Source organism: Castor canadensis, chromosome 6, assembly GCF_047511655.1.
Source record: "Castor canadensis chromosome 6, mCasCan1.hap1v2, whole genome shotgun sequence".
NCBI lineage: Eukaryota > Metazoa > Chordata > Mammalia > Rodentia > Castoridae > Castor > Castor canadensis.
In genome coordinates this window covers 2400552-2426095 of record NC_133391.1, presented here as the reverse complement: position 1 = coordinate 2426095, position 25544 = coordinate 2400552, and the positions used below count along the sequence as shown (strand labels likewise).

Below are 25544 nucleotides of genomic sequence, written 5' to 3'. Positions count from 1 at the left end.
CTAGTGTGCTCCAATTGTCTTGGCTTGCCTGGAATCAACAGCCCTTCAATGTGTCAAGTCCACGCTGTGACATCTGCAGGAAGATGGGGAGCAACGGCCAGTTCTTCCTTTTCAGAGCCAAACCTAGCTAACGTGGACGGGGAGAAGGCTGGCCACACCTCGGCGTGTCTCTAGAGCGTGTGCTGCGCTGTCCACTTGTGTCTAGAAACTCAGATGAGGCTGGGAAGGTCAGTCCAACCCTGAGACTGGCCCTACATGGTCCAGAAAGCCTAGCAGGTTAGGGGGACGTGCTTGTCACCATCATACTGTCACAGAGGCTACTCAGGGTGAACCAAAAACACTTTTCCTTTTCTCCCTGGCATTTAGTGATACCAGGAAGTGGGGTCTGAGGGAGAGAGCAGACCATCAGGCGTCTCTAGACAGTTTTTCTCATTCCCCAGAAGGCGAAGTGACCAGTGATTACTCACAGGATAGCTGAGCCTGGGTCCCTGAGTCACCTCACGGAGAGCCACCCATGGGACAGGAGCACCCATCTCATACCCACCGCGAGTGGGAAACCAACACGGAGCGAAAAGCGCTTGACCTCAGAGGATGCACTTGTCACAGCAGCTAGACGGCTGACCATACTGACAGCATTCAGCTCCCAGGAGTGACCTGGACGTGGGACTTCCCCTAGCGTCTCCACACACTCTTGTTTTTCATTATTCATGGTGAAAATCATCTCTAACTTAAAACAAGTCATAAGTGTCCTAATTCTGTTAGAATTTTATCACCACCTTCAAATAAATGGTGTGGGGCCCCGGGGAGATTTTGCTCGAATCTCATCAAGGGTGGCCTAACCTGAGCATGTCAACTGAGACAGGAGTGGGACAGCCACGAGCCCGGGGTTTGGCCTGGGACCTGCACGGCCTCCCTCTCACCTGACTCCCGCGTCCGGCCCCGCACCAGCTCGCTCCAGGGCCCGGCCCCGATGGCGTTGAAGGCCTGCATCTGCAGCTCGTACTCCGTCCACTCCTCCAGCTCCTCCACGGTCAGCTCTCGCTCCAGCCGGTCGTTGACGACTTGGCTCAGCACCCAAGACGGGAGGTCTGAGCGCCAGTACCTCACCCTGTAGCCCACGGACTCGGGGTTCCCGTTGTACTGGGAGTCGGGCAGCGGCTGCCAAGGAACGACAGACAGGCTGACATCTTAAAACTGCCCCTTTCAAAGGCCTCAAAGGGGGGCCCCGTCTTATGGGGCCAAGTTTACAGAAAGCGTCTTGGGGGTGAAACACAACTTTCTATTTTTGCCTGAAACTTTTCTTCTGTTAATTAAACCAAACTCTGTCAGTAACTTTGGCTGGATATAAATTCTTTTAATCCAGTTTGGCTTAATTTTGTGGAGAAATGTTCTGATTAAACACCAGGCTGACTCTCTTACAAACACTAAGTACTGGCTCCATGTTGACCGAGCTTAAGGACTTAGAGGCGCTGCACGCAGCACCATCCGGGTCACCCTGCAGAGCAGGCCCCAGGTCCAAGTGAGCTGTGCTAGTTAAGGAGGAACTCCAGGCTGTGAGATCCTGAGTTAATCTACACTGCAGTACTTTTTGGTTTAACGATGGGATTGGCTTCGGGGAGGACAAAAGGCTGGGCTAGAAAAGCTGCTAAGCGCTGGACTCCCAGGTGAGCCTGGCCTCATCACCTGGTGCCTCTCCCTGGGCCCCCAACTCACCACCCAGCGCAGCCGCAGGCTGGTCTCGCTGGCCGTTCGGACGGTGATGCTGGTCGGTGCCACGTCCGGGGGGGCCTGCAGGGTCTGGATGACCCGGGAGGACTGGCTGAAGGGGCTCGGACCGACGACATTCACCTGACGCATCCGAAATCTGGAGGTGAGCCATCGGTGATTGAGTGAGTGGTACAAGCAACAAAGCCAAACGCCCAGGCCCGAGGTCGGGGTCGGCTCAGGTGGACGTCCACCGCGTGCACATTTCCTATGCCGCCTTTGTCCTGAAAACCCTTCAAGTCTGCTCTCTTGCAAGCCACTGACCTAAATTCCCAGGGGTCCTGAGGCAGAACAGGGACGTGCGGGCTGGCCAGCACGGGGTGAAGACTGACCTGCTAAGAGGTCATAAAAGACCTGCGTGGGACAGGCCCCAAGTCCCACTAGGACGGCCCCCTCAGGAGGCCTCTGGTTGGGAATGTCCTCGGAACCCCCTTTCTGTGGTCAGCTCAGTGACTGCTGCATCCTGATCAAGGAAAATTGTTCACCCTGAAGGAAAACCCCCAAAACTAGGGGTGCCCGCTGAGGGCTGAGAGCCTGTCCTCGGATGTCCTTTTGAGACCCCCCACCTGAAGTGTCACACACGTGGACCACATCCCCTGCGTCATCCTAACAGACGGCATTATGGGTAGGGACACGCACAGTCAAAAATAAGTGATGTGACATCCTCTTGTCAATCAAAGGAGAGGGGCACCCCTCCCCCTCCCCGTTCAGCCCAGCTTTGTCCTCGAGTGACAACGCTGACAGGAGAACTGGGCCTTGGCCTCGCCATCACTCTGCACCTTGCTCACAACTGCCGTGCGTCTCGTCCAGTTCTTTGTTCAACTCACCAAGAGTGAGATGAACTCTCTCTCAGCCGTGAGAGCCCAGACCCCCCGGATCGTGTCAGAATCCTAATGTGATGGGGAAGATGTCCAGAAAGCTGTGTGACCAGTTACCACTGGCTGACTCCAGTTTAGGGAATTTAGTGTCACAATGCCACAACCAAAAGAGTTTTGAAAGCCCAGTGTCCCCATTTTCTGTTGGTTCAGGAAGAGGGCAATGACACTGAACCCCACCCTGGCATCCTGACGCCATACGTAACCAGGAGGCTCCACAGTGCTCTTTAAGGTCTGGGGGCAGTTTTGGGGTCTGTGTCTTCTCTGCCTGTAACTGGAGTTATCCGAGCTGATTTGCATAGAACAAAAACCCCAGGCACGGGCGCACACACGTCTATTGCAGTGTCCCAAAACGTATGTGAATTTGAGACACACTGACCTCTCACGGTTTCTCTTCTCTGTGATAATTACACAGCCTCAGCTAATGTCACACCCCAAGTCTTGGATTCGTCTGCTCTAAACTTAGGAAGGATGCTAACTCACACAGAAACTAAAACATCTTATTATTATTTTTTTAATTAAAAAAAAAAACCCCGTTAACTTTGGTATTACGCTGGAAAAAAATGCTCTTTGCAAAGATGTGATTTCACCTTTACTCCCTGAATTGGTAACTTATATTCTTTCATCCCCGAGCTCATGAAATGTATCCAGCCTGACAGGAAGATGACATCAAGCCCCCCACCTGGTGATAACCGGAAGCTGGCTCCTCCGGTCATCTTACGGGAAGTTACAGCATCACTAATGGCTCGTGATCACCCTTCCCTTTGTAGAAGGCCAAGGATTTACTGCCTGGATAAGTTTCAGGATCCAGGAGCGAAAGGTAAGAGCTTGGTTAGTGACATGGGCAGCTCCGGGGTCCTGGGAGGGGAAAGCAGGCAGGAGGGCATTCTTGGGATTTGTTTTGTTTGCACAGAGCCTGCTAACGTCCCAAAAGAACCAGCCACCTCTCGGGGCCTGATGGTCTTGGCTGTTATGCAGAAAGCACTAGAGGGCCTTTTCTATAGGGTGCTTTTCTGGAAGACATCTGACCAAGCTTCCCTGGGGCAACACCACCGTGTGTGCATCTGGCTTGCTCCGTCCTCCAGGCTCTGATTAACCTGTGACAACAGGGTTGGGTACTGCTGACACACCCCCTCGTGGCGGCTTGTCACCTGCTCTTCTCACCTGTAGTGAGTGTATGGCGTGAGGTTTGGGATCTCCAGCATCTGGGCATCAGGCTCGTTCTCCTCCTCGTAGAGGCTGACCCACTCCTCCTCATCCCCGATGGCCCCAACCTGTGGAAAGGGATCCTGAGCTGGGCTGGGCAGGGACTGAGGCTGCCCAGTACCCTGTGCATGGCGGGCTGGTCTCAGCCTCTGCTGCCCACCCTTGGGATCAGTTGGGTCCTGCACACACCTCCCTCATGCCGTGGAGATACAAGTCCTCGGTATTTCCACCTTTGAGTCTGGGTGGTTTAGTTCAAAGGTCACTGGGTCCTAGGAGGGCTGGACTTGGGGCTCAGAGGCCAGGGGTGATGAAGAGGACTGCCACACCACTCTGTCCTTCCTCCCTCCTGACAGGTTAGGACTCAGAGGGGAGGACTGGGCCAGGAGCCCATGGTGAGCAGTGATGGCACCATGGTCACAGGCTTCCTCACCAGGGCCCAGAGCTGTTTCCAACACATACCAATCTGGGGGACTCAGTCCATCTCCTCGACCCCCTTTCTGCCCCAAACACACACGGGGACAACACAGCTGGCCCCTGGCACAAGGAGGGCTTTTATGCAGGGAAGGATGAAACTTCTGTCCTGTGAACCAGACCCAGGAGATCCCATTCCTTCACGAATTTAAAGAGTTGCCCTGTTCACCTCTGCTAACGGGGCCCCTTTGGGGTGTCCTTTGCTCTCCTCCCCCTCCCACCAGTGTCCACCTCTCCCGATACCCGGTCTGTGGACTCCATGCCCCTCTGGCTACTCAGGTGGTCTTTCAATTCCCCACCTGCCCCAGCCTGGCCTCAGCCACACCTCTTGCTCTAAACCAAGCCATACCTGACACTGAGCCATCACCGCCTGCCGTGGCTTTCCCTTCTGCCCTACCCCTCCCTCCATCTTGGAACACCACAACCACAGAGTTCGGGGGACCCTGCAGCCTCAGGCCAGCTGGGAATCCCAGGAATTCCTCTAAGCAGACAGTGTATCCCCATCCCTGCTGCAGGAACAGCCTGGGCCTCAGGTGGCCATGTGGTCCTGGGGACACAGGGGACACAGACAGAGGGCAGACAATGAGCACAGAAGTCAGGCCAGGTGAAACAGGGTGGCTGAGCTGGGATCAGCCAGGACCGTGGCAGTTAGCTCTTCCTAAGTGACTTAAATGACAGAATAGGAACCATGCTCACTAAGTGCACAGAGGAAACTGGGTTGACAGGTGGCCAAGTCAGGGAGGGTGGCCTGAGGGTGGCTGACCATGGTCAGCTGGAGAAAATGACAGAAAGGACGAGGAGGAGGCAGTAAACACCGGGGCTGGCGGAAGCCTCCTGGAGAAGCGTGACAGCAAAGCAGAGAGGCCTACAGGCTCCAAACTAAACGCAGGAAGGCAGCCAGCCGGTGGTTCCTCACCTGTGTAGTTGCTATAGGAACCAGAGTTTCTAGTGGAACTGGAAACAGGGAGTCCAGCCCACACCTGTTTGCAGTGTTCCGTGCACCACAGCCGAGGTGGGAACAAGGTACATGTCCACTGATGGATGGGCAAGTCATGCTCTGTCTGCACAGAGGAGTATTACACAGCCACGAAGAGGAGCAAGGCACTGATGTGCGCTATCTTGAGCTGCATGAAAGCAGCCAGGTCCAGTGTCCACATGATGTAAGATTCTCCTCTACGAAGTATCCAGAAAGGGCGTAATTTCATGTCAATTAAAACAGAAACATTAAAATAAAATGTGGACCACTGGCCAAAACCACGTGGTGGAGAGAGACTTGGAGGTCAGCGTGGGTAACGAGCAGCCAGGGTTCTGTGAGGCAGCCGGGCAGCAGAAATGGGGCCGGGGGCTGAGAAGGACACTGTCGTCTGCGTGGCTGGAGGAGGGGAGCGTGCCCTTGAACACACGGCCAGCTCTCAGCGCTGTGGTGGCCGCAGGAGTCCAGCCCGTGGCTCCACCACCTGGGCTCAGAGCAAGGGCGCTCATGGGCTTTTTGTGCCTTTGCCCCTCTGTGCTTGAGTGAGGGCAAAACAGAAGCGTGGTGAGTTTAAATTATCCTCCAAGACCTGCGGTGTGACTGTGGCCACTCGCTTGGCTTTCTCTGTCCAGTCTGTCCTCCACCCCAAATGAAGGCGGGGTCCTGGGTGTTGGCGCCCCAAGCACTCCTGCTTTCTTTTGCCTTGACGGTGGACTCCATCTGTCTGTCTGTCTTGCTGGCTGAGAGGCACTCACCCAGTCCTGCGAGCTTCCCTGACTGTGGACAGTGGCCGCTGAGACACCAGGTGAGCACCTACGCCCACCTACACCCTTGGCTGTGAGAGCTGCTGATCAGGGCTGCAGCTCTGGGATTCAAGGCCGGCCCACCCATGTAGCAAGATTTGGGATTCTACTCAGAGAACTAACAAGAGAGAGAGAGAAAGAAAGAGAGAGAGAGAGAGAGAGAGAGAGAGCAGGCCGTGAGGCTAATCCAGTTCCTCTGAGCACACAGGACACAGGACCTGCCACTCGCTCAGCAAAGACCCCGGGAACAGCAGAGGCTCTGTCAGGCCTAAGGTCTCCCCGGGTCCTCCCCTGCAGGGGGGCCTTGGAGGCCAGGGGTCTCTCCTTTCATAGTCCCCTATCACCACTGTCCCCTGAACATCCCCTAGGCGGGGAGTGGTTGGTCAAGGGCAGGGCTTCTGCTCTGCCCAGCATGGACAACAGTCCCAGGGCTAGGACCAAATGGATCAGGACAGAACTGTCAGTCTCTGCCAACCCCGCTTTTTGCTCAGCGGGGCCAGATCACTGACAGGCCAGGTGGGCACCACCTGCCTCTTTCCCTGAAATCCTCCTCTGTCATCACCTAAAGCAACATCACATGGTCTCAAACACCTGTCCTCTCATAGATGCTCTCTGTCCCTCTACATGTGTCTGTTCCTCCTGCCTTCTCTAAGTAACTGCCAGCACCTTTGTCCCTTGCCACGTCCTCAACCTGGGCTATCAGCCATCTTTTACCTACTCTGATACGGTGCCAGTCATAGTGACCGAAGTCATTTGAATACAGTGTGTCACATGGTTATTTTACTGCTGTGAAGGAGAATATGAGTCAGGGTACATACAGTCCACAGAAGAAGGAATGCCCAAGATCACAAACGTAGAAAGAAAAGTAGTTATAGGAGCAGTGCAACCTTAACCTGTCACTTAGCAACTTTCAAGCTTCACAAGTTAGCATCAAATATCACAGGAACAGGGCCAATCAACAAACAGTAAGTCATACACAGAACACATGCAGGCAGAGTACCACACAAGGCTCCGCCATTCTGTCTGCACGCTCTGGCCACAGGTCAAATCCGGCCCCCATCTTGTCTTTGTTAATAAAGCTTTATTGGAATGCACTGCGCTCACAGCTCGTGGCTGCTTTCTGCCTCCACAGCATCTCCACACTGCTGCAACTGAGACCATCTGGCCGGGACAGCAGGAAGGATTTACCTGTGGCCCTTTGCAGGGACTGCGCCAACCCTGCTCGAGAGCGACCCCGGGAGGCGCGAGGCGAACCACCTGTGCGTCGCTTCAGGTCACCTGCCAGCTCAGCTGTTAGTGTAGCTCCAGCTACAGGCTAAGCCTGGTGCTCAGCCCTGTGTGCTTGACACGCACAAAAATACAAATGGCCTCACGAGCAATTTAAAGTCAGCATTGAACGCGGGCGTGCTGGCGTGCTGCTCCAAGGGCGAATGATTCTGGAGACATCACTTCACTTACAGACCTGCTGGGAGAGTCTTGTATTTCCATGGCGAAAGGTTTACATCTTCAAAGGGGTGAGGACTGTTTAATCCTCCCCAAGCTCCTCTGACTCCCTTGTTACCGCTCCAGACCATCAGGACGGAATGTCCTACAAGTGGCTGGCCACTCACTAACAATGCAGGGGACTTTTAAAAAGACAAAACAAATCTAACCTCCCAGGGGAGCTGGGGTGCTAACGGATCTCACCCCCGCCTTCTGTTATAGCTAAAAGCAGCCTCTCGCCATGCTTACTACCGGTGAAATGCACACATTTCAAAGCCACCAGGCAGGGTCCCTCAGTGAATTCGCCATGGGGGTGCTGCCCACCACGTTCCCCCACGGAGGGCGAATGGCTCACCTGCTCCCACCTCTAGCCTGTATTTGGCACCAGCTGGCCAGGGCATCTCGTAATAACTGGGGGAGTGTGGCCTGCCACCGGTGCCAAGTGCGCTTTTAAATGAGAAGAGGAGTGCTGCACACCAGCAAAGCAGTTTGGCTCAGGTGGGCCTCTGGGAAGTCTTGGGGGGACCTGGTGCCCCAGACAGGATCTCAAATACTCCTGCTGCGAGGTTCTGGTGGAGCTCAGCTCCCCAGAGGCCAGGGGACGATCGCGGACCTGGCCCGCAAGGTGGTTGTCCTGCAGAAGGAGAGGGACCAGCTATGCGGGAGGGGAGAGGGCGGAAGAAGCTGAGGACAGGGGAGGGGCTCCAGGACTCTGTCGGTGGAAACCTGCCAGAGCACGCGCTCTGCCTGACTGCAGCTCCACCGTCAGCAGGAAAACTTGCACAACCAGCAACTTTGCAATCGCCCAGACCCTCTGCTTCTGAGTGGCGTCGTCCCCGTCCCTGTGCCCGGGCTGGTGCCATGAGGTGTGCTGAAGGGTGTGGGGCACAGGGACAGATGCTTCTGCAGGTGGGCTTTTGGCAAAAGTGCAGCCCAGCAGGAAGGGACCCGAGGCATGGGGCCCAGGCCCCTGAACAGATCCGGGAGCCTGAGACTAATGATTCTCGCTTGCCCTGGATTGATCTGCACTGGCCAGGAGAGGCCTCCCCGGAAACAGCCCCGAACCAACTGCCCAGCCCTGCCCTCCCCTGCTGTCTTTCTAGGTCGTTTCACTTGGACTTCATGTCTTGTTTTACTATTTAATTCTTCTCCTATTGTCAGAAGCAGGGGTGTGAAAGGGGCGCGTGGTTCTGTCCCTCTTCTTTCCAACCTCATCTCTGCTCCTGCCGTCTTTGGCACGGCTGTCTCCCCGTGGTTTCTCCTGCCCCTCCTTTGCCACCCCCAATACTCCAAAATGGCATCCTCCTCTGTCTCCTGGCAACGGTTGCTTCCTGGTGGCCTTGGGAGTCCTGCCAAAGAAGGGTCCCCGGACCAGCAGGACCTGGACCGAAGCCTCTGTCTCTTGCTTGGACATGCCGATGGTCTGGCTCAGCAAATTTAATGGAGGTGTGACTATCCTTGCTACCTTTTTTTTTTTTTGCATTACTGGGGCTTGAACTCAGGGCCTACACCTTGAGCCCTTTTTTGTGATGGGTTTTTTTCGAGACAGGGTCTTGTGAACTATTTGCCTGGGCTGGCTTTGAACCACGATCCACCTGATCTCTGCATCCTAAGTGGCTGGGGTTACAGGCGTGAGCCACCATTGCCTGGCTGGCCTTGCTACCTTAAGACAAACCAGGGGGCAGGACTGCCCGGATGTCAGCCTCCTGAGTCCCCGTGGTGGCCTCAGGGTCAGTGAACCAGTGTCTCTGATGAGCAGTCTGAAGCCGACAGGTCTTGTGGTGCCCTTCACGAGTACTGCCCGCCCTGCCCAGGACAGGGACAGGGATGAACGTCTCAGAATGTTCTGCCCCTCTGTGCTCACGAGGAGTGGGAGGGACCCTGGAGTCCTGCCATGCAAACAGCGTGGAGCGAATGCATCCGCCCCGAGCTCCGGCCGTGGCTCCTACGGTCCTGCCGCAATGTCCTGGCCCAGGCTGCCGGTCCCCATCCCCACCCCGCTGGCCTTGGCTGTGGCCCAGTCTTCTCCATCGGCTGCAGCAAATACGAAAGACTGTGTGACTTACAAACGGCGACATTTCTTCCATTTCTGGAGGCTGAAGCCCAGGACTGGGGGAGCAGCCCGGCAGGGATCTGGTGAGACGTTGTTTGACTTGTAGATGGTCAAAATCCCCTTGAGTCTCACGTGGTGGAGGAGCGCGAGTGCCCTCTGGGTTCCCTTTTATGAGGGCACTAATCCCGTTCATGAGGGCTCCACCCTCATGACCTCGTCACCTCCCACACCTGGGTCCTGACACGAGCATTCAGGGGACACAAACCTTTGGTCCACAGCACCTGTCCTCTCTCTTGCCCCCCCTGCATTGTGGGCCATCCGTTCACCATTCCCCAAATGTGTCCCTGATGAGATGGTCCCTCTCAGGGTCCAGCTGTCCCCAGAGCCCATCCAGGAGAAGCCTTCTCCGGGAGTCCCCCGTAGGCCTTGGGACTGGAAGCCCCAGGTAGGTACTCATGCTGGGGTCCCCCAGCGCTGAGCCCGAGCCCTGCAGCCCCCCAGCCTTCTCTGCCACACCACTGAGCTCCTGCTCACCCACACATCACTGGCCCCTCCATGTCTGTCCTGGACGGTGAGGGGCCAGCACTTGTGTCTGCCCTGCCTCTCCCGCTAACCCTGTTCAGGACCAGCTGGGACATGGAGGCCTCCCTGGGCACAGAATGGGACGTCTCTGTAGCCCTAGCGTGTCCGTTGCAGGGCACGGGGAACGAGGAGCTACTTGGGCTCTGTGGCCAACCACACCAGGCTGCTATCCTGAGATGCTGAGCACCTGAAGCCAGGACGGCGGTGTCATGCCAAAGTGCCATCAGGAGACCCTGAGGGGAGCAGGTGAGTGATGTGGCCAGGACACACTCATAAGAGGCATGGAGTCTGCCTATCCTACAGAAGGTCCCAGCCATGTAACAGCACTCTGCAGACTGTCAATCATTTCCTCGGGCGACCGCAAGGCTGCCTGGGAGCTGCAATCCCTTGTGCTGCCAGCAGTGTGAAATGAGTTCACACCACATTCTGGTCAAGGTCGAGACTGAAAAGCCACAGTACGGTCTCTATTGGGTGTGCACCGCAGAGTCAAAATCACAGGTCCGGTCATCGAGAGTCAGGCCATCTTACTCTCGTCATCTGCCTTTTGTAAGACCCGCTTCCCTGGCCTCACCAGTCCTCACCTCCTGACAAAGGCCACCCGCCATCTTGCAATCCATGAGAAATGACCCGTGTTCAGTGCCATTTGACTCACGGTCTGCTGGTTTCACCATTCTGGAATGAGACTAAAACCCCCATTTTAAACAACAGGAACCATGTAACTCTTTTCTCTGCCTTTCTTCCCACCCTTCTTTCTGCTCGGAACAAACGTCCTCCTCCTGCCAAATGGTGAGACCCAACTGAAGTTTCACCTCCTATGAGAAGCCTTCCCTGATTGCTCTTGTCAGTCACTCTCTCGGTAACAATTCGTCACTACCATCTTGCTGGCCTCACTGGTACCTTAGACCTCATCTCCGTCCTCCCTCTCACCCCACCCTCAAATGTGAGTTCCTGGAGGGAAGAACTCAAAGCGTTCTGCGAGAGAGCCTGACACCCAGAACAATCAGACCTAGAAGACCCTAGGTATCTAACAGAGGTTTGCCAGGTGACAGATGAATGAATTAATGGAACAGACAGAAAACCTAATGGCCAGAAAAAAAAATGACAAAATCTGAAAATCCAACCAAAGAATTAGGGCGGAAGGTTTAGGGCACAGAGGAGTTCTCGGAAAGACCAGGAAAATATTCCTTTCATAAAACTTAATTTGGTTTGACAGCTGAGATATATATACGTGCTGACCTCCTTTCTCGGAAGTGACACTTGTAGTAAAATACTTCCCTGGGTCGTACTTGAGATGTCACCTACACTGCGGAATGTTCTTCTCTTGTGTAATCTGAAGAGTCCCCTAATAGGACCTAAAAGAATCTGAGAGGGTAATGAACAGAAAGTCCATTTTAAAAGCCACTCATCCCGGACCGCTGCCTGTGCCGGTCAAGGAAGATGAGACAGCAGTCACCGTAAGGGGCTATTATGGAGAACCAAGCAAACAATTTTGAAATACCCGAGCCTGTGTCTCATTGTCACCTGTCACCATAGTACCTAGACACTTAGGCAGAAACATTATTTCAGAACAAAAGAGGAAACGTCTGGGCAAATTTATCCAGATGACCGTGTTATTATCGGAGGACCCATTAGAGCAGGTGACAGCTCTCTGAGGCATACGCGACAGACTACTCAAAAACAATGTCATTCTTTTCCTTCCTATTATGGAAAAGACATTCAGCTGTGGTCAGGGTTTATTACAGTTGCAGTGCTGACAGATGCTTGTCACTGGCCACGAGTGTCCCTAACTCACGTCCACAAGAAGGGAGGTAGTGAGCTGGCCGGTGATGACACCGACACCCCTGATGGCAGACCGAGAAGGGAGGTGGGAACAGCATTTGGCTGTGCACCCTGTGAGGACAGAGCACGCTGGGGTTTCCCTCTCCCCAGGCAGGCAGGTGACAGTTAAGGAAGTCCCTCTCCCGGGGGGGCTGGCTGGGCCGTTCCTGCTCCCAGGTGGCATTTGAGCAGCCTTCCATCACCTGCTCAGTGGGCACCAGCGAGGCCAGGGCTGAGACCTGGACAGTCATTACATGACAGGAGGACAATTCCATGACAAAGTGGAGTCAGGAGAGAGCACTTGGGTCTCCTGGGGTCCTGTTTCACAAAGCAAGGGAACCCCAACCCCCATTCAGGGCCAGGCCCAGGCTTGGGGCAGGAATTGCCAGAGCTGGGCTGCTCTGCCCACAGGACAGGAAGAGCCTGTGAGCTCAGCATGCTGATCGGCCCCCTGGCCATTCCTGGAACTTCTGAAGTTCTTTTTTTTGGTGGCACTGGGGTTTGAACTCAGGGCCTCACACTTGCTAGGCGGGGTTTCTACCACTTAAGTCACTCCACCAGCCATTTTTTGCCTTGAGTATTTTCAAGACAGAGTCTCGTGAACTATTTTGCCTGGGCTGGCTTTGATCTCTGTTCTGATCTCTGCCTCCTGAGTAGCTGGGATTATAGCAGTGCACACCGGCACTTGGCCTGAAGGTCACTTCTAATGGGAAAAAGAGACAGGGCTAGCTGGATTTGCCATTTTCCAAGCTCTGGGACTTTATGGCTCTATCTGAATGTGTCACGAGCACCGTCTTGACTCTCTGTTGATGCTCCGGGTGTCTACACCCAGGCTGCTTTGTGGCCCCAGGACCTGTGTTCACTGGGAACTTGACCCATCCTGGTTCTCTGCCCACAGGACCTTTGCTCCTCCTGGCTCCCCTCTGAGCTCCATGCACAGCTGGCCTGGCCTGGCCCTGGTCCACACACAGGCCCACAGCCTGAGCCTGCCCTTGTGGCCGGCCTGGTTTTCCAGGTATTTCTAGGGCTTGGCCTCTTCCTAGGAATGCAGTCTTTCCTCTGAAGCCTTCTGGAGCCCAAATGTCTGCCTTCACTGTTTTTATATGTACTTCTGTTTTCTAAGGGTTCCCAGACTAAGATTTGAATGGACGCTTAGCCTCCCAATTTTGTGATGGAGGAAACTGAGGCTTTCTTGTTTGCCCCAGCATGGCTGGCTCCCCACCCCCGCCAACCACCCAGCCCTGGTGGGCCCTGTTACCCTCTCAACAACCATTTTCCTGGAAGAAGGTCCATTCCCAAATTATCTACTGCGTTGTAATAGTCAGCCTGCTCTTCCTGGGCCTCCCTCCCTGAGCCTCACCCGTGACCATACAAATCCTAGAGGCTTGGCTTCCATCCTGCAGACCGTATGGCCCAGCTAAGATAGGAAGCTGGAAGGACAGAAAGCCAAGTGCGGGTTGTACAGAACCCAGCCTTGGAGTTTCGACCCAGTCCTATGTGCTGTCCCTAACACTGCCACCAAGTCTGAAAGAACAAAAGGACTGAAAATGCAGATCCTCTTTGACTCATGAATGGCCAGTCCTGAAAAAGCCATCCCAAAGCAGGCTGAAATTAGGGATAATTCGGCACTCATAGAAAAATATTCTATCTCAGATCGACCACGCTTGGGCCCAGGGATCACCATCACCTGGCTGGGAACCGTACACGCTCTTTCCTGCTCACTGATTAGCAGATGGGACTCACCTGGCTCCTCCTTCCCACAGATTAGTGTAGGTTTTAAAAGCTCCTGGGGAGGAGACAGTTCTCCAGATTCCACCCGCTCTGTATTCCTGTCCCTAACTTTTAATAAACTCCATTTACAACCATGTGTCCTGCCATGGATTCTTCCCGTGAGACACAAAGAATTTGGAAGTCTGATCACAGACTGCACCAGAGCCGTTAACAATCCTAAGGTGAAAGTAACTTAAGTGCAAAGTGCAGTCAACACACCTGACCCCACAAATGCTCATCGCTTTCGAGTGGGCGTGGGCCAGGCCACAGCTGGCAAAGTCGTCTAAGGCAAAGCCTGTTTCACCGCAGGGTGCTGGGTCTCACGTCCACCCACGGGGGGTGCAGACACGAAGGGGTCAATATCCAAAGACCCTGGCCACACAGTGCACTGTGGGGTCACCTCTGTAGCACCGTAGAGCTGAAACACAAGCTGCGCCGGGGCATGCCGGGGACTGGCACGCAGGCTGAGGGAAGCAGGCCTGGGAGAGGCATTTTGGGACACCGCCTCTGCTTCCAGGGGAGGTCCCCATAACGAGCCTCCTCTGAGGCCCTGGCTCTCTGCTCACCTCAAGGCGGGGCCTTTCCTGTGGCTCTGTGGCATCTGGTTTCTGCTGTGAGTCTCTCTCCCCTGTGACCAAGGCCAAGGCTGCTCTCTGCTCTCTGGAGCCCAGCAGATGCTCCGCTCCTGGGGCTGGAGGTGGGAGTGGGACGGAAGCAGGTCCAGGGGAAGGGCGCAGAGGGGACTCTGGGGCCACAGAACTATACCTTAGCCCTCACTTAGCCAGGGAGGTCACAGCCAGGCATCAGCGGCTCACGCCTGTAATCCTAGCTACTGAAGAGGCAGAGATCACGAGGTTCGGGATTCAAGGCCAGCCTGAGGCAAATAATATGAGAGACCCTATCTCAAAAAAACTGTCACAAAAAAAGGCAGGTGGATTGGCTTGAGGGGTAGAGCACCTGCCTAACAAGCCTGAGGCTGGGAGTTCAAACCCCACTACTGACAATAAAAGAAGAGACAAAGACACAATTGTCTGCAGAGATGTTTCTCTCTAGAATTTGCCTCTCATGGGAATTTATCAGGTAAAGGACACAATGGGGAAACAGCCCCTACCCTTGTAAGACGTCCTCGCAGGTAAGTGCAATGGCCTTTTATCCATCAGCCCAGGCCCGTCCCAGGCCACTGCCAGGGCACTTCCCAAACAGACAGTGCTACTCTGTGCCCTGACTTCAGCCAGGAATTTGTCATTCCAAAGGGGACAGCCTCCGACGGCTGCAAGCTCAGCATCTGTTAAGTGTTGCACCTGGGGACGCCTGGGCACCCGGCCACTCCATTTCCACTGCTCCTTAGTTATGGGGGAGACTGGCACCGAGCAGACTTGGCTTTTATTTTATTACTGCAATGCTCTCTGAAACAGCTTCGTTTAAGAAAATGGCTCAAATGAGCAGTAAGTGGGCTTTTTTCCCTCTGGGCTTACAGTTTTCAGAATGGAAACTGTTCTCTCTGTACACAAACTGCCACCCGAAACCCCTGCGCAGAGCCCTGGATGTTTTGTGGCTACCGGAGCAGAGCGAATGGTGGCTCGGCAGGGGCTCGAGCAGGCAGGTGACAACGCGCACCTTGGCGTTCTTCCCTTCCACACAGGACGCCGTAAGTGTGCAGGAGGCGGTGCTGGGCTCGCTCTGCAGCCACAGGTTACTAATTAAAGCTTTACTGAGCCAGAAACACCTACAAAAGCTGCTTTTCTTTTTTTTAACCCACATTTAAGCCGTTCAAAACCCCTCCAATCATGGCTGTCTTTCATCCCTTGATTCACTGGGGATAACTCAAGTCAAAACCCTTCCTGGCACAGAAAAAGTGGCCAGGATTTAAAGGAAACCTTAACTGAAAAGAAGATATGGTTGGCCAGACGCTGGTGCTCACATCTGTAATCCCAGCTACTCAGGAGGCAGAGATCAGGAGGACTGCGATTCAAAACCGGCCTGGGCAAATAGTTCCCAAGACCCTATCTCGAAAATCACTAAATGGGGCTGGTGGAGTGGCTCAAGTGGTAAAAGCACCTGCCTCCTAAGTTCAAATCCCAGCACCACAAAAAAAAAGATATGGTTGAAAAATGAATCAAAGGGAGACAAGACACTCCTGATGCTGCCTGGTGACGTCCTGTGTCTGCAGACGTGGGTCTCTGTTGTCCTCCCCTCCTCAGGCTCCCCTGATGGCTTTGCTCAGTCCTTCTGCTGTGCCCCCCGCAGCGCAGCAAACCTCTCGTCACGGTTGAACAGCGTGGTCTGGCTTCCAGTGAGGGACTAACTATCCCATGGATGTGACGTGGCAAGGTTTGGCCGAAGCCATTCTTTGTTCACTGGGACCCCACGCTGCAGCCCCCGCGCCCTTGGAAGTGAAGGAGCACTCTCTTAGGCCAGCGTGGGTCAGGCCTGCTCTGTGTCCTGCAGACTTGGGCAGACACTGCTGTGGTCACCCACACCATCTCCCAATGCACCCACGGCCCACCCAGAGAGAGAACAGACGCGCCGTTCCCTTCCTATTCTCCATGCCAGGCCCCGCCTCAGTTTCCATGATCTTCCTGACTCATCCCGAGGACATGCGGTGGCATGAAAACAAACAGCACAGGCTTTGGGAGCAGAGACAAGGGACGTGAATCCCTGCTTCTTGTCCCCTGGCTGTGTGGCCCAAGGCTGGTCACTCAGCTCAGGGTTCTTTGCTGTGAAACTGGAGTAAGAACAGCTGCTGGGCCGAGAGTGAGAACTCAGGTATCTGTGTCTCCGAGGTGCACAGCACTGCCGTGTGAAGGCCCCAGACACCTTCACAGTCCCTGCAGGACAGCTTGGGGCTCAGCTCCCACCCCACTTTGTGGCCACCACCCTCCTCCATGGCCACTTTCCTCTTCCATGGCCACCACCCTCCCCCATGGCCACCACACTCCCCCATGGCCACCACACTCCCTCATGGCCACCACACTCCCTCATGGCTCACCTTTCATAGGTGAGCGCTATGACAGTGTTGTTCTTAGCAACCAGGGGGAGGGACACAACGCCACAGAGGCCCGGCCACAGGCCCTCCACCCAAGGGACACCAGGAGGAGGACCTAGGCTCTCCTACGGTCTCCAAGCAAACACGGGATCAAGAAATGCCTGAGGCTCAGGGAAGGGGACCAGACCACACCCACTCAGGAAGAGAGGGGTCCACCGTCCCCTCCCCAGCCTCCGAGTGGGTGGGGCAGGAGAGGAGGCAAAATCTCCAGATCTTACGTCCCTCCTGCCCAGGCTGCTGCCAATGTGCTTTGGACGAGCAGAGCCAGGAAATACAAAATTGATGATTAAAAACTAATCTGGCAAAGATGTGAAAATGACCACGCCAAAATAATTGAGACATAAAAGAATGGATGGTAACCGAACAAACCACTACTTACATATACACAGACATAAAAAAAGTAGATATGAGGAAGCAAGAGAACTGTATAAAATGAAAGAAAATGTCCTTGCAACTCCAAACGTGACAAATAGATTGAGAAATTAAACACAGGTCAACAGAGAATTAATTTACCAGAAGCTAACTATGAGGAAATTACTTACAAATTACTTGGAAAAGACAAAGAGGCAAGAAATCTGAAACAGAGGAAGGAGAAGAGAGAGAGGGGCGGTATTTCACATCCAGTCAGAGTTCCAGGAGGCGACAGCACATGCAGGAGAGGCCACATCCGGCCAGATCCAGAAAGAGGGATTTGCAGATAAGCGTTCAACAAATCCTAAGCAGGACTTAAAAAGACCTCCACACCCGCACAGAGTAAAAATCCAGAACACGAAAGACCAGAGATCTTAGATTATCTGTGAAGAAACAACTTAGTCGGGAAGCAACCCTCAGCGTCGACAGGAGACGCAAGAAGGCAACAGGTGTCACTGTTACACTTTGAACAGGTAAGGATGCCAGGTTCTCGAGGTGACGATGGCACTGAATAAATGATTGTCGCAGGTTGCCCAGTGCACCGTGGGAGAAACTAACACGACAAACTTGCCCAGAGAGAGCAACGAAATCGTGAAATTTCAGCAAGTGCCCAGTATGAGACACGGCCAGGGGGACCGCCACCTTCAGCCAGAAAACAATACGATTGAAATTCTGGGCATACAGCAGGTATGATGTCTAGCACGGTGGCACACGCCTGTAATCCCAGCACTCAGGAGGCTGAGGAAGAAAGATCTCTGGCCAGCCTGGACTACATAATGAGACACTGTCCCTCCTTCTCCCTCAATAAGATGAGGACTTGCTTTAGATTTTGTTAATTTAAGTTTACGGTGCATATTTTACCAGTATCCTCGCTTTCCCTCCCGCAGTGAGGAGTCCAGTGGGGGTTGCATGTGAGGGTCAGGATCTGTGCAAAGAAGGTGTCCCCATAGGGTGGCGGCCCACCCTGGGAGAGAAAAGTAACCCACAGGGGAATTCAGCAGCCTGGAGATATTCTGGGTGCCAGAGGAGGGTTCCTTCCCATAAGTGTGCGAACGGGACGGCCTGCAGGACTGATGTTTTTTCTTTTTAATTGTTTGTCTCTTTGTTTTCTTCTTTTGTGGGACTGGGGTTTGAACTCTGGGCTTCCCACTTGCAAAGCAGGTTCTCCATCACTTGAGCCAGGCCTCCAGTTCATTTCGCTCTGGTTATTTTGGAGATGGGGTCTCACGAACTATCTGCCCAGTTTGGCCTCTTACTGCCATCCTCCTGATCTCAGCCTCCCAAGTAGCTGGGATCACAGGCGTGAGCCACTAAGACTCATGGCTCCGAGTTACAGTCGGGGACGCTGGTGTGAACCTGTGCACCCCGCTACGTGGCTGGATCTAGCAGGCACAGGCACACTGTCATGCCTGCGGGCACTTGGTGCCCCGTTCTGGCAGCAATGACGCCCAGAAGCTGCAAACACACCAACAGCCAAATCGCCCTCCATTGAGAGGACTCAAGGTTTTAGAAAAATGTCTGGGAAGGAAGAAAGAAGGGACCAGACGAGTCGGGACCATCTTGCAGTGCCAGGAAGTAAGCGAGGAGGTGCTTGAAGCACCATGGGGCCGTGTCAAAGAGCCTGGAAGGGGTTCCTGTCAGATGGGGGACATCGAGATAAACACGTTAAATGAAACAGGAAGAAGTTCACGTTGACCAAATAAATAAAAGGCCAATTGCAAAATGTCAAGGAAATTATAGAATTTTTTTAATCACTGATTTTAATCACTGCTAATTAATTCAGGCAAGAAAAAAATGGCCGGAAAAACGGTGATTGCAGTGGAAAGGGAGCTTTATAAAATCTCAGTGTCTCCCCATAAAACATCATAACTGTCCACAAAGGGAGGGTGACTTTAGAGAGAGAAGCCCGGGAAACAGCAATGTCCCATCCACAACAAAGGGATGTGTCGAAGTCGTGTCAGACCCAGCCAGACTCAGCGCGAAGGAGCCAGCAGTGACCCCAACACTCTGACCAAAAATGACGCCTGCAGGACAACTCAGGAAGGAAGTCCCAGTAAAGCCAAAGTGAAGGAGCCCTAAGAAATGGCTGGCCTGTGATCTTCCTAAGTGGCAAGGGCGCGGAGGAGACAAGGAGACAGGACAACTGGTGTGGGAGGCGTCCTGGATCGGGTCTCGTTGCCTCTCAGGACATTTTGGGACAGCCAGCAAAGCGTGCAAGGGGCCTTCGGGTGAAGGGCAGTTCTGTACAGGATTCTTGTGAGTTTTCAAAATGCTTTCAAAATGAACAGCAAAGATGAATGTGAGCCGGCACAAGCCACACGTCCCGGACTTGGTACCCACGTGGGCACCGGCCACTGGGCAGACAGACTGGGCGCATGGGGCGCTGTGGCCTGGGAAGGGGCCGGCCTACCTCCAGGAACCTCTGGGAAGGCATGAGGTCCTCGTGTCACTGTCACTGGCTGAGTCAACCCTTCAGCCCCCTGGGGAAAAGCTGACAGAGCGTGTGCCTCCCAGCTTAGATGCAGAGCACAGCGCCCCATACAGCGAGGCCAGGTGTTTAATCCTCCTTGTCACACAGACAGGACGCCGTCCCAGATCCCACCCCAGGGCCTCTGAGGGACTGAAGGAGGGGCTCTGGGAGTTGGCTGTGCTAAGATGCACCTTGTACAGTCCCTGCAAGGTTCCTGTCTGTGCCTGGGTCACAACTCAACTCACCCCTCTTTGAGGTCAAAGGAATGCAGACACAATTACTTCTTTGTTTAGGAAACCCAGAGAGAAAACAAATCATTGATCTAAAAAATTAAGCCCAGCCAGGCACCAGTGGCTCATGTCTGAAATCCCAGCTACTTGGAAGGCTGAGATAGGACCTCCGTTCCAGGCCAGCCTTGGGAAAAAGTGAGATCCCATCTCCAAAATCACCAGAGCAGGGAGAGCTGGGTGTGGCTGAAGTGGTAGAGCACCTGCCTAGCAAATGCAAGACCCTGAGATCAAACCCTACTACTGCCAAAAAGCAAAACTAAGCAAAAAACCCAAAACCAAAACTAAACAAAAACCCAAAACCAAGTCCAGTCAACGGCCGGAAAAAATCAAGGTCACCTGTGACCCTGGATAAAAATAAATAAAATGGACATCACAGCCACACTGTGCTCATCTCCAGAAGGTTGCAATGTTGAAAAAGAAAAGCAACGAACCATCTCACCAACCGGCAAAAACAGGAAAGCCAGAGATCAAACCATTAACAGAACTAAACCTATTTATGATGTTTTAAAAATCTCAAGACCTAAGAACCTCCAAATCAGCTCCTAGCATAAACCAGGATTAGAAGAAAGCAACCATCTCAACTCAATACAGGCAAGTTCTCAAAAAGACACCTTCCACCCTGTTGTAAATGTCATGATTGATGATAAACTGTAAAAGATTTTCTTTAAAGTTGGCAATAAAAAGGGCTGTGTTCTGTCGCTGCTCCAGTTCAATACGATCCAGAGGTCCTAGCTGTTCCAGCAAGACTGCAAAATAAACAACAAAGAGGAGGAGATGGAGGAGGAGATGGAGGAGGAGGAGGAGGAGGAGATGGAGGGAGAGGAAATGGAGGGGGAGGAGATGGAGGGGGAGATGGAGGAGGAGGAGATGGAGGAGGAGGAGATGGAGCGAGAGGAGATGGAGGGGGAGGAGATGGAGGGGGAAATGGAGGAGGAGGAGATGGTGGAGGAGATGGAGGAGGAGGAGATGGAGCCAGAGATGGAGGGGGAGGAGATGGAAGGGGAGATGGAGGAGGAGGAGGAGATAGATCTGGGTACAGTACTTCGCTCCTCTAATCCCAGCCACTTGGAAGGCAAAGATCAGATGAATCATGGTTTGAACCCAACTTGGGCAAAAAGTTAGTGAGACCCCCATCTTAACCAATAAGCCAGATGTGGAGGTGGACACCTGTGATCCCAGCTACACAGGAGGCGTAGGTAAGAGGATCTTCAAGGCCAGCCTGGAATAACACAAGGCCCTACCTAAAAATAACGACAGCAGAAAGGGCGGAGGGCATGGCTCAAATGACAGAGTGCCTGCCTAGCAAGTCTAGGGCCCTGAGTTCAAATTTGAGAGAAAGAGGGAGAGAGAGAGAGAGAGAGAGCTCGAATATAAAGATTTCTAAGGAAGAAACGAAGCTGCACTGTCGCCAGCTGCTGTCGGCTTTCTAAACAGACACATGGTGGCACTAACAAGAAAATCCCGAAGTTTCTGGCTGTAGCCCCATGACCATCTGAGCAGCAGGATGCCCGGCTGTGATAGGGACAAGAAACTTCACGTCCCATCAATGTGTAAAATGGAATGCTGGCGGCCAGAGTCGCCCCGTAAGGGAGGGGACACATAGGGGACTTCATCACAGACGACATACTGAAAAGTGCACACTGCACCCAGCATGGCCCCACGGGGAGAGCCCCGGCCTCTCCTGCAGATGGGAAGTCCAGGGAAACGCCCGGGCTCCCAGAGCCGGGAAACGGCCTTTGTCTTTCTGCGTGACAGCTTGAGGCACCCTGATGGCCCCCCATCTTCCTTCCCTCTCCTGAGCTGGGGAAGGTGGGGACCCCAGCGCTCTGCCACAGGGACTCGAGCGTGCCGATGCCACCTGGCAAAGACCTCAGGCAAGGTGTGCACTGGGCAGGGGCTGGGGATTTCCCAAGTAGTAAAACGTGTTTTAACACCTGTCATGAAACAGCGTAAGCTTGCGCCCGAGTAACTGGACTAACAGAAGGGACTCAAGACTTCAGAGACAGCCCCAGTCCCTGGGGGAGTTGCTGTTCCAAGTGAGGAGGGGGAAATGGGCTTTTTAAAAATGTGATTGCAGGGTATTTGCAAGATGGTAAAAATTGACCCGCACCTCCCTCCGTTTCTAAGTGCAGGAGCCAGCGGCCAGAGTTCTGTGTGCAAAATGAAGTAACAGGAACTTTGGGAAAAGATTGGGTGAACCCCTTTGTAGCCTGAAAGTGGGGGGAATCCGTCCTGTGTTGACTCAAACCTCCGAAGAGTTAGAGAGAAAGGTTTGTAATTAGACTCCATTCTCCTCCTGCATGGCAAAAAATATCCAGACAGTTTTCTTTTCTTTTTTGGCGGCACTGGGGCTTGAACTCAGGGCTCACGCTTGCCAGGCAGGCGCTCTATGGCCAGAGCTACAACTCCAGCCCTCTGGTGCTCTGGCTGTTTTTCAGATAGGGTCTTGCTTTTGGGGACCTTCCTAGCTACACTGCCCGCAGCAGCTGGGATAACAGGAGTGGACCGCCACACCCAGCTTTTTCTGCTGACGTGGGGTCTTGGGAACCTTTTGGCCCAGGTTGGCCTGGAGCTGTGATTCTCCTGACTTCTGTCCTCCGAGCAGCTGGGATTACAGGCCTGAGCCACTGCACCTGGCCTTAAAGTCGATTGATTTTGAAAGAAAGCAAACACTGATCATTGAAGCAACAGAACAAAGTACTGAAGCGAACACACTTGACTCCGTGTTACGTTGGTGACGTAGCCACGGAAGGAAAGCACAGGAACTGCGACTGAATGTGCGTGGACTGCTGTGGTCCAAGGACACACGGGAATTGCACCTCACGAGTTCTGTTGTTAGTCAGAGGTCCTGAAACTGCACGTGAAACTCATAGTGGGAAGAGAAAGAAAACAATCACGCTAAGGCTTCCAAAACAGACTTCTTTAGGGTAAGAGAGAAGATGTTTACAAAATAAATTCAAGGCTGACAATCTTAAATTTGAACTAGAAATAACAGTGTGAACTCAAGAGATTAAGGAAATATGCATTTTGCTCTGTCCACTGGGAAGGGCTAAAGGGAGCGATGGGGGGGCAGCCCGCACTCCTGCCAGCACCCGAGTTGCAGTCTTTAAATACCATAGACACGGAATAAAAACGAGCCCCACGGAGGAACAGCTCCACGCGAGCTCGGAGCAGGAAGCTCGAGGATCCTAGGGCATCCTGCCGTATGAAAAAGCAAAGACATCAACAAACACAAGTATCCTCATGGCAAGGGGCCCAGGATGTGCTGGGCTCGGTGCCTCACAGGATGTGAGGGGGCTTCCCAGGTTAAACGTGGGTGAATTTGGGACAGGGATGACTGTTGGATACATAAAACCTGTTTTTGCAGTTCTGGGGTTTGAACACAGGGCCTTCACCTTGAGCCACTCCACCAGCCCTTTTTTGTGTTGTTTTTTTTTTTTCCAGATAGGGTCTCATGAACTATTTGCCCAGACTGGCTTTGAACCTCGATCCTCTGATCTCTGCCTCCTGAGTAGCTGGGATTACAGGCGTGAGCCACTGTGCCCGGCTAATTTCTTAATAACACTCAGGGAAAGAGAAGTCAGGATGAAAAAGAAGGAAAGCAAGCTCTGTTTAGCGCTAGAAGTAACTAGGGGACCTTTCCTTACTCTGATAACTGGTAATTGAAGAATTAAGTATTTTTTCTTCTTTTCTGGATTCTGGAGTATCTAAATAGTTTGAGGGAAGTGTTTCTTTTCAGAGTTCCAGCCACTCAGTGAGGGAGGACTGAGAGAATAACTGACTCAGGTAAGATCACAGGGGTGACACCAGTGAATGAAACCCCTATGGGGAAACTGACAGTGCGGGGACCAGACTGTCATTTAGAATCCCCGAGACTGGGGCAGGAGGCCTCTGGGGTCCTCACTGGCTGTGTGCCCCAAGCATGCACCCAGGACGTGGTAGGACAGAGGGAAGGAAGGAAGAATGGAGGGACAGGGACAGACCAGGAAAGTGGGGACGCATTTCAACGAACTTCCAGCTCAGAATTGTGTCCAGGACACAGGGACAGAACAGTGGCTAAGGTGGCACAACCAGGAGGGGGGCAGGTCACCCCCCACCCCGAGCCTGGACACTCCAGGGACGAGGGACTGAGCATTTCTGTCACCAGGTAATGACATGAGGAGAACAGGGCGGGTGGGGGAGGCCTCTGGACAAAAAGAGGTGCCATCTGCAGTGACAGGGGACAGACCAGTGACTGCCTGGAGCGGGGAGGGTAGGGAGGGAGGGAAGCAAGGGGTGCGGTGCTTTGGGGGTGACAGGTGGGTTTGTTCTTAGGGGTGTCTCTGCTGGTTGTCATCAGTGATCTGACTATGAACACAGGTAGGTCCTCACATGTCATTTGTACCTCAACACAGACACTTCAAAAACTGGGGAGAGGTGGGACTGGGATTTGAACTCAGGACCCAGTGCTTGCTAAGCAGGTGCTCTACCACCTGGGCCACTCCCTCAGCCCTCTTTGCTCTGGTTGTTTTTGAGACGGAGTCCGTGTTGAGCCTCTCCCCTGTGTGGCTGGGATGGCAGGTGTGTGTCACCACACCCAGCGGTTTTTTTTTTTTATTGAGATGAGGTCTCACTAACTTTCTGCTTTTTTTGAACTCCCATCCTTCCGATCTCTGCCTCCCAAATAACTGGGATTACAGGCTAGAGCCACCACGCCCAGCTAAACGTATTTTGAAAGACTTAAGAGAAATAACAACACAAAGCAAAACACGAACCTCCCTTTATGTGGATTCTGATCACGAAAACCTTAGTAAAAAAACGGTTTGGGTAAAGTTGGGGACATTTTCATGTGGACCAAACCAAGATATTATTAAGGAATTCCTATTAATTGTGGCATGACAATTGTGACAGAGTATGTCCTTATTTTAAGGCAAAGTTCTCACTGACGTGACACAGACATTCGGGAAAGTGCACAGACCGCAGGTGTGCACAGAGCAAGGCCACACATCCTCCCACATCCGAGCACCCTGGCATCGTGAAGGCCGCAGCACCTCTCCTGTCACTGTGCCCCCACCGGCCCCCGGGCAAGCAGCATTAACACCAAGGCTCACCCTGCCCTGTTTCAGAACCTGCCCTTAGTGGACTCCTGCTGTATACAATCCTCCCGATGACTGTGCATGGGTTTTACGGGGTGTGTGTGGTGAAACGACGTGTGGTCTGCTCGGGCCTCACGCCAGGGCCTAAAGCTGAGGTCCCCAGCCTCCTCTGCGCGCCTGAGCTCGCTGCGACCGCCAGGCCCTCGGCCAGCACAGGCCGCCGCCGGCCCCGTGGCCCACCCAGCTGCTCTGCTGATGACTTTCTGATGCTAGAATTGGTTTGGTGAGGCACCGCGATGCCCCTAGAGCTCCGCGTTGCCTTCCGTCACTTTGGGCCTTGTTGTCTTGATCAGATGGAGACGCAGCGTCACTCGTGACTTTCTCGCTCCGTGGATCAGTCCCGTCCGGATGGCTCCTGCTCTGAGGACCCTACGTGGATTCCCAGGAGTGTTTGC

The 25544-nt window shown here is 53.6% G+C and overlaps 1 protein-coding gene across 2 annotated transcripts in view; it reads right to left on the bottom strand.

The window, feature by feature from the left end:
• Positions 1-25544, bottom strand: part of Sdk1 (sidekick cell adhesion molecule 1) — a 744195-nt gene that overhangs the window by 104651 nt on the left and 614000 nt on the right. For both annotated transcript variants that reach the window (XM_074075462.1, XM_074075461.1), the window contains 3 exons: positions 3804-3913; positions 1714-1864; positions 921-1158 (listed from right to left, as the gene is read on the bottom strand). In XM_074075462.1, coding sequence (XP_073931563.1) covers positions 921-1158; positions 1714-1864; positions 3804-3913 — 499 coding nt within the window. The remainder of the gene's footprint in view (positions 1-920; positions 1159-1713; positions 1865-3803; positions 3914-25544) is intronic.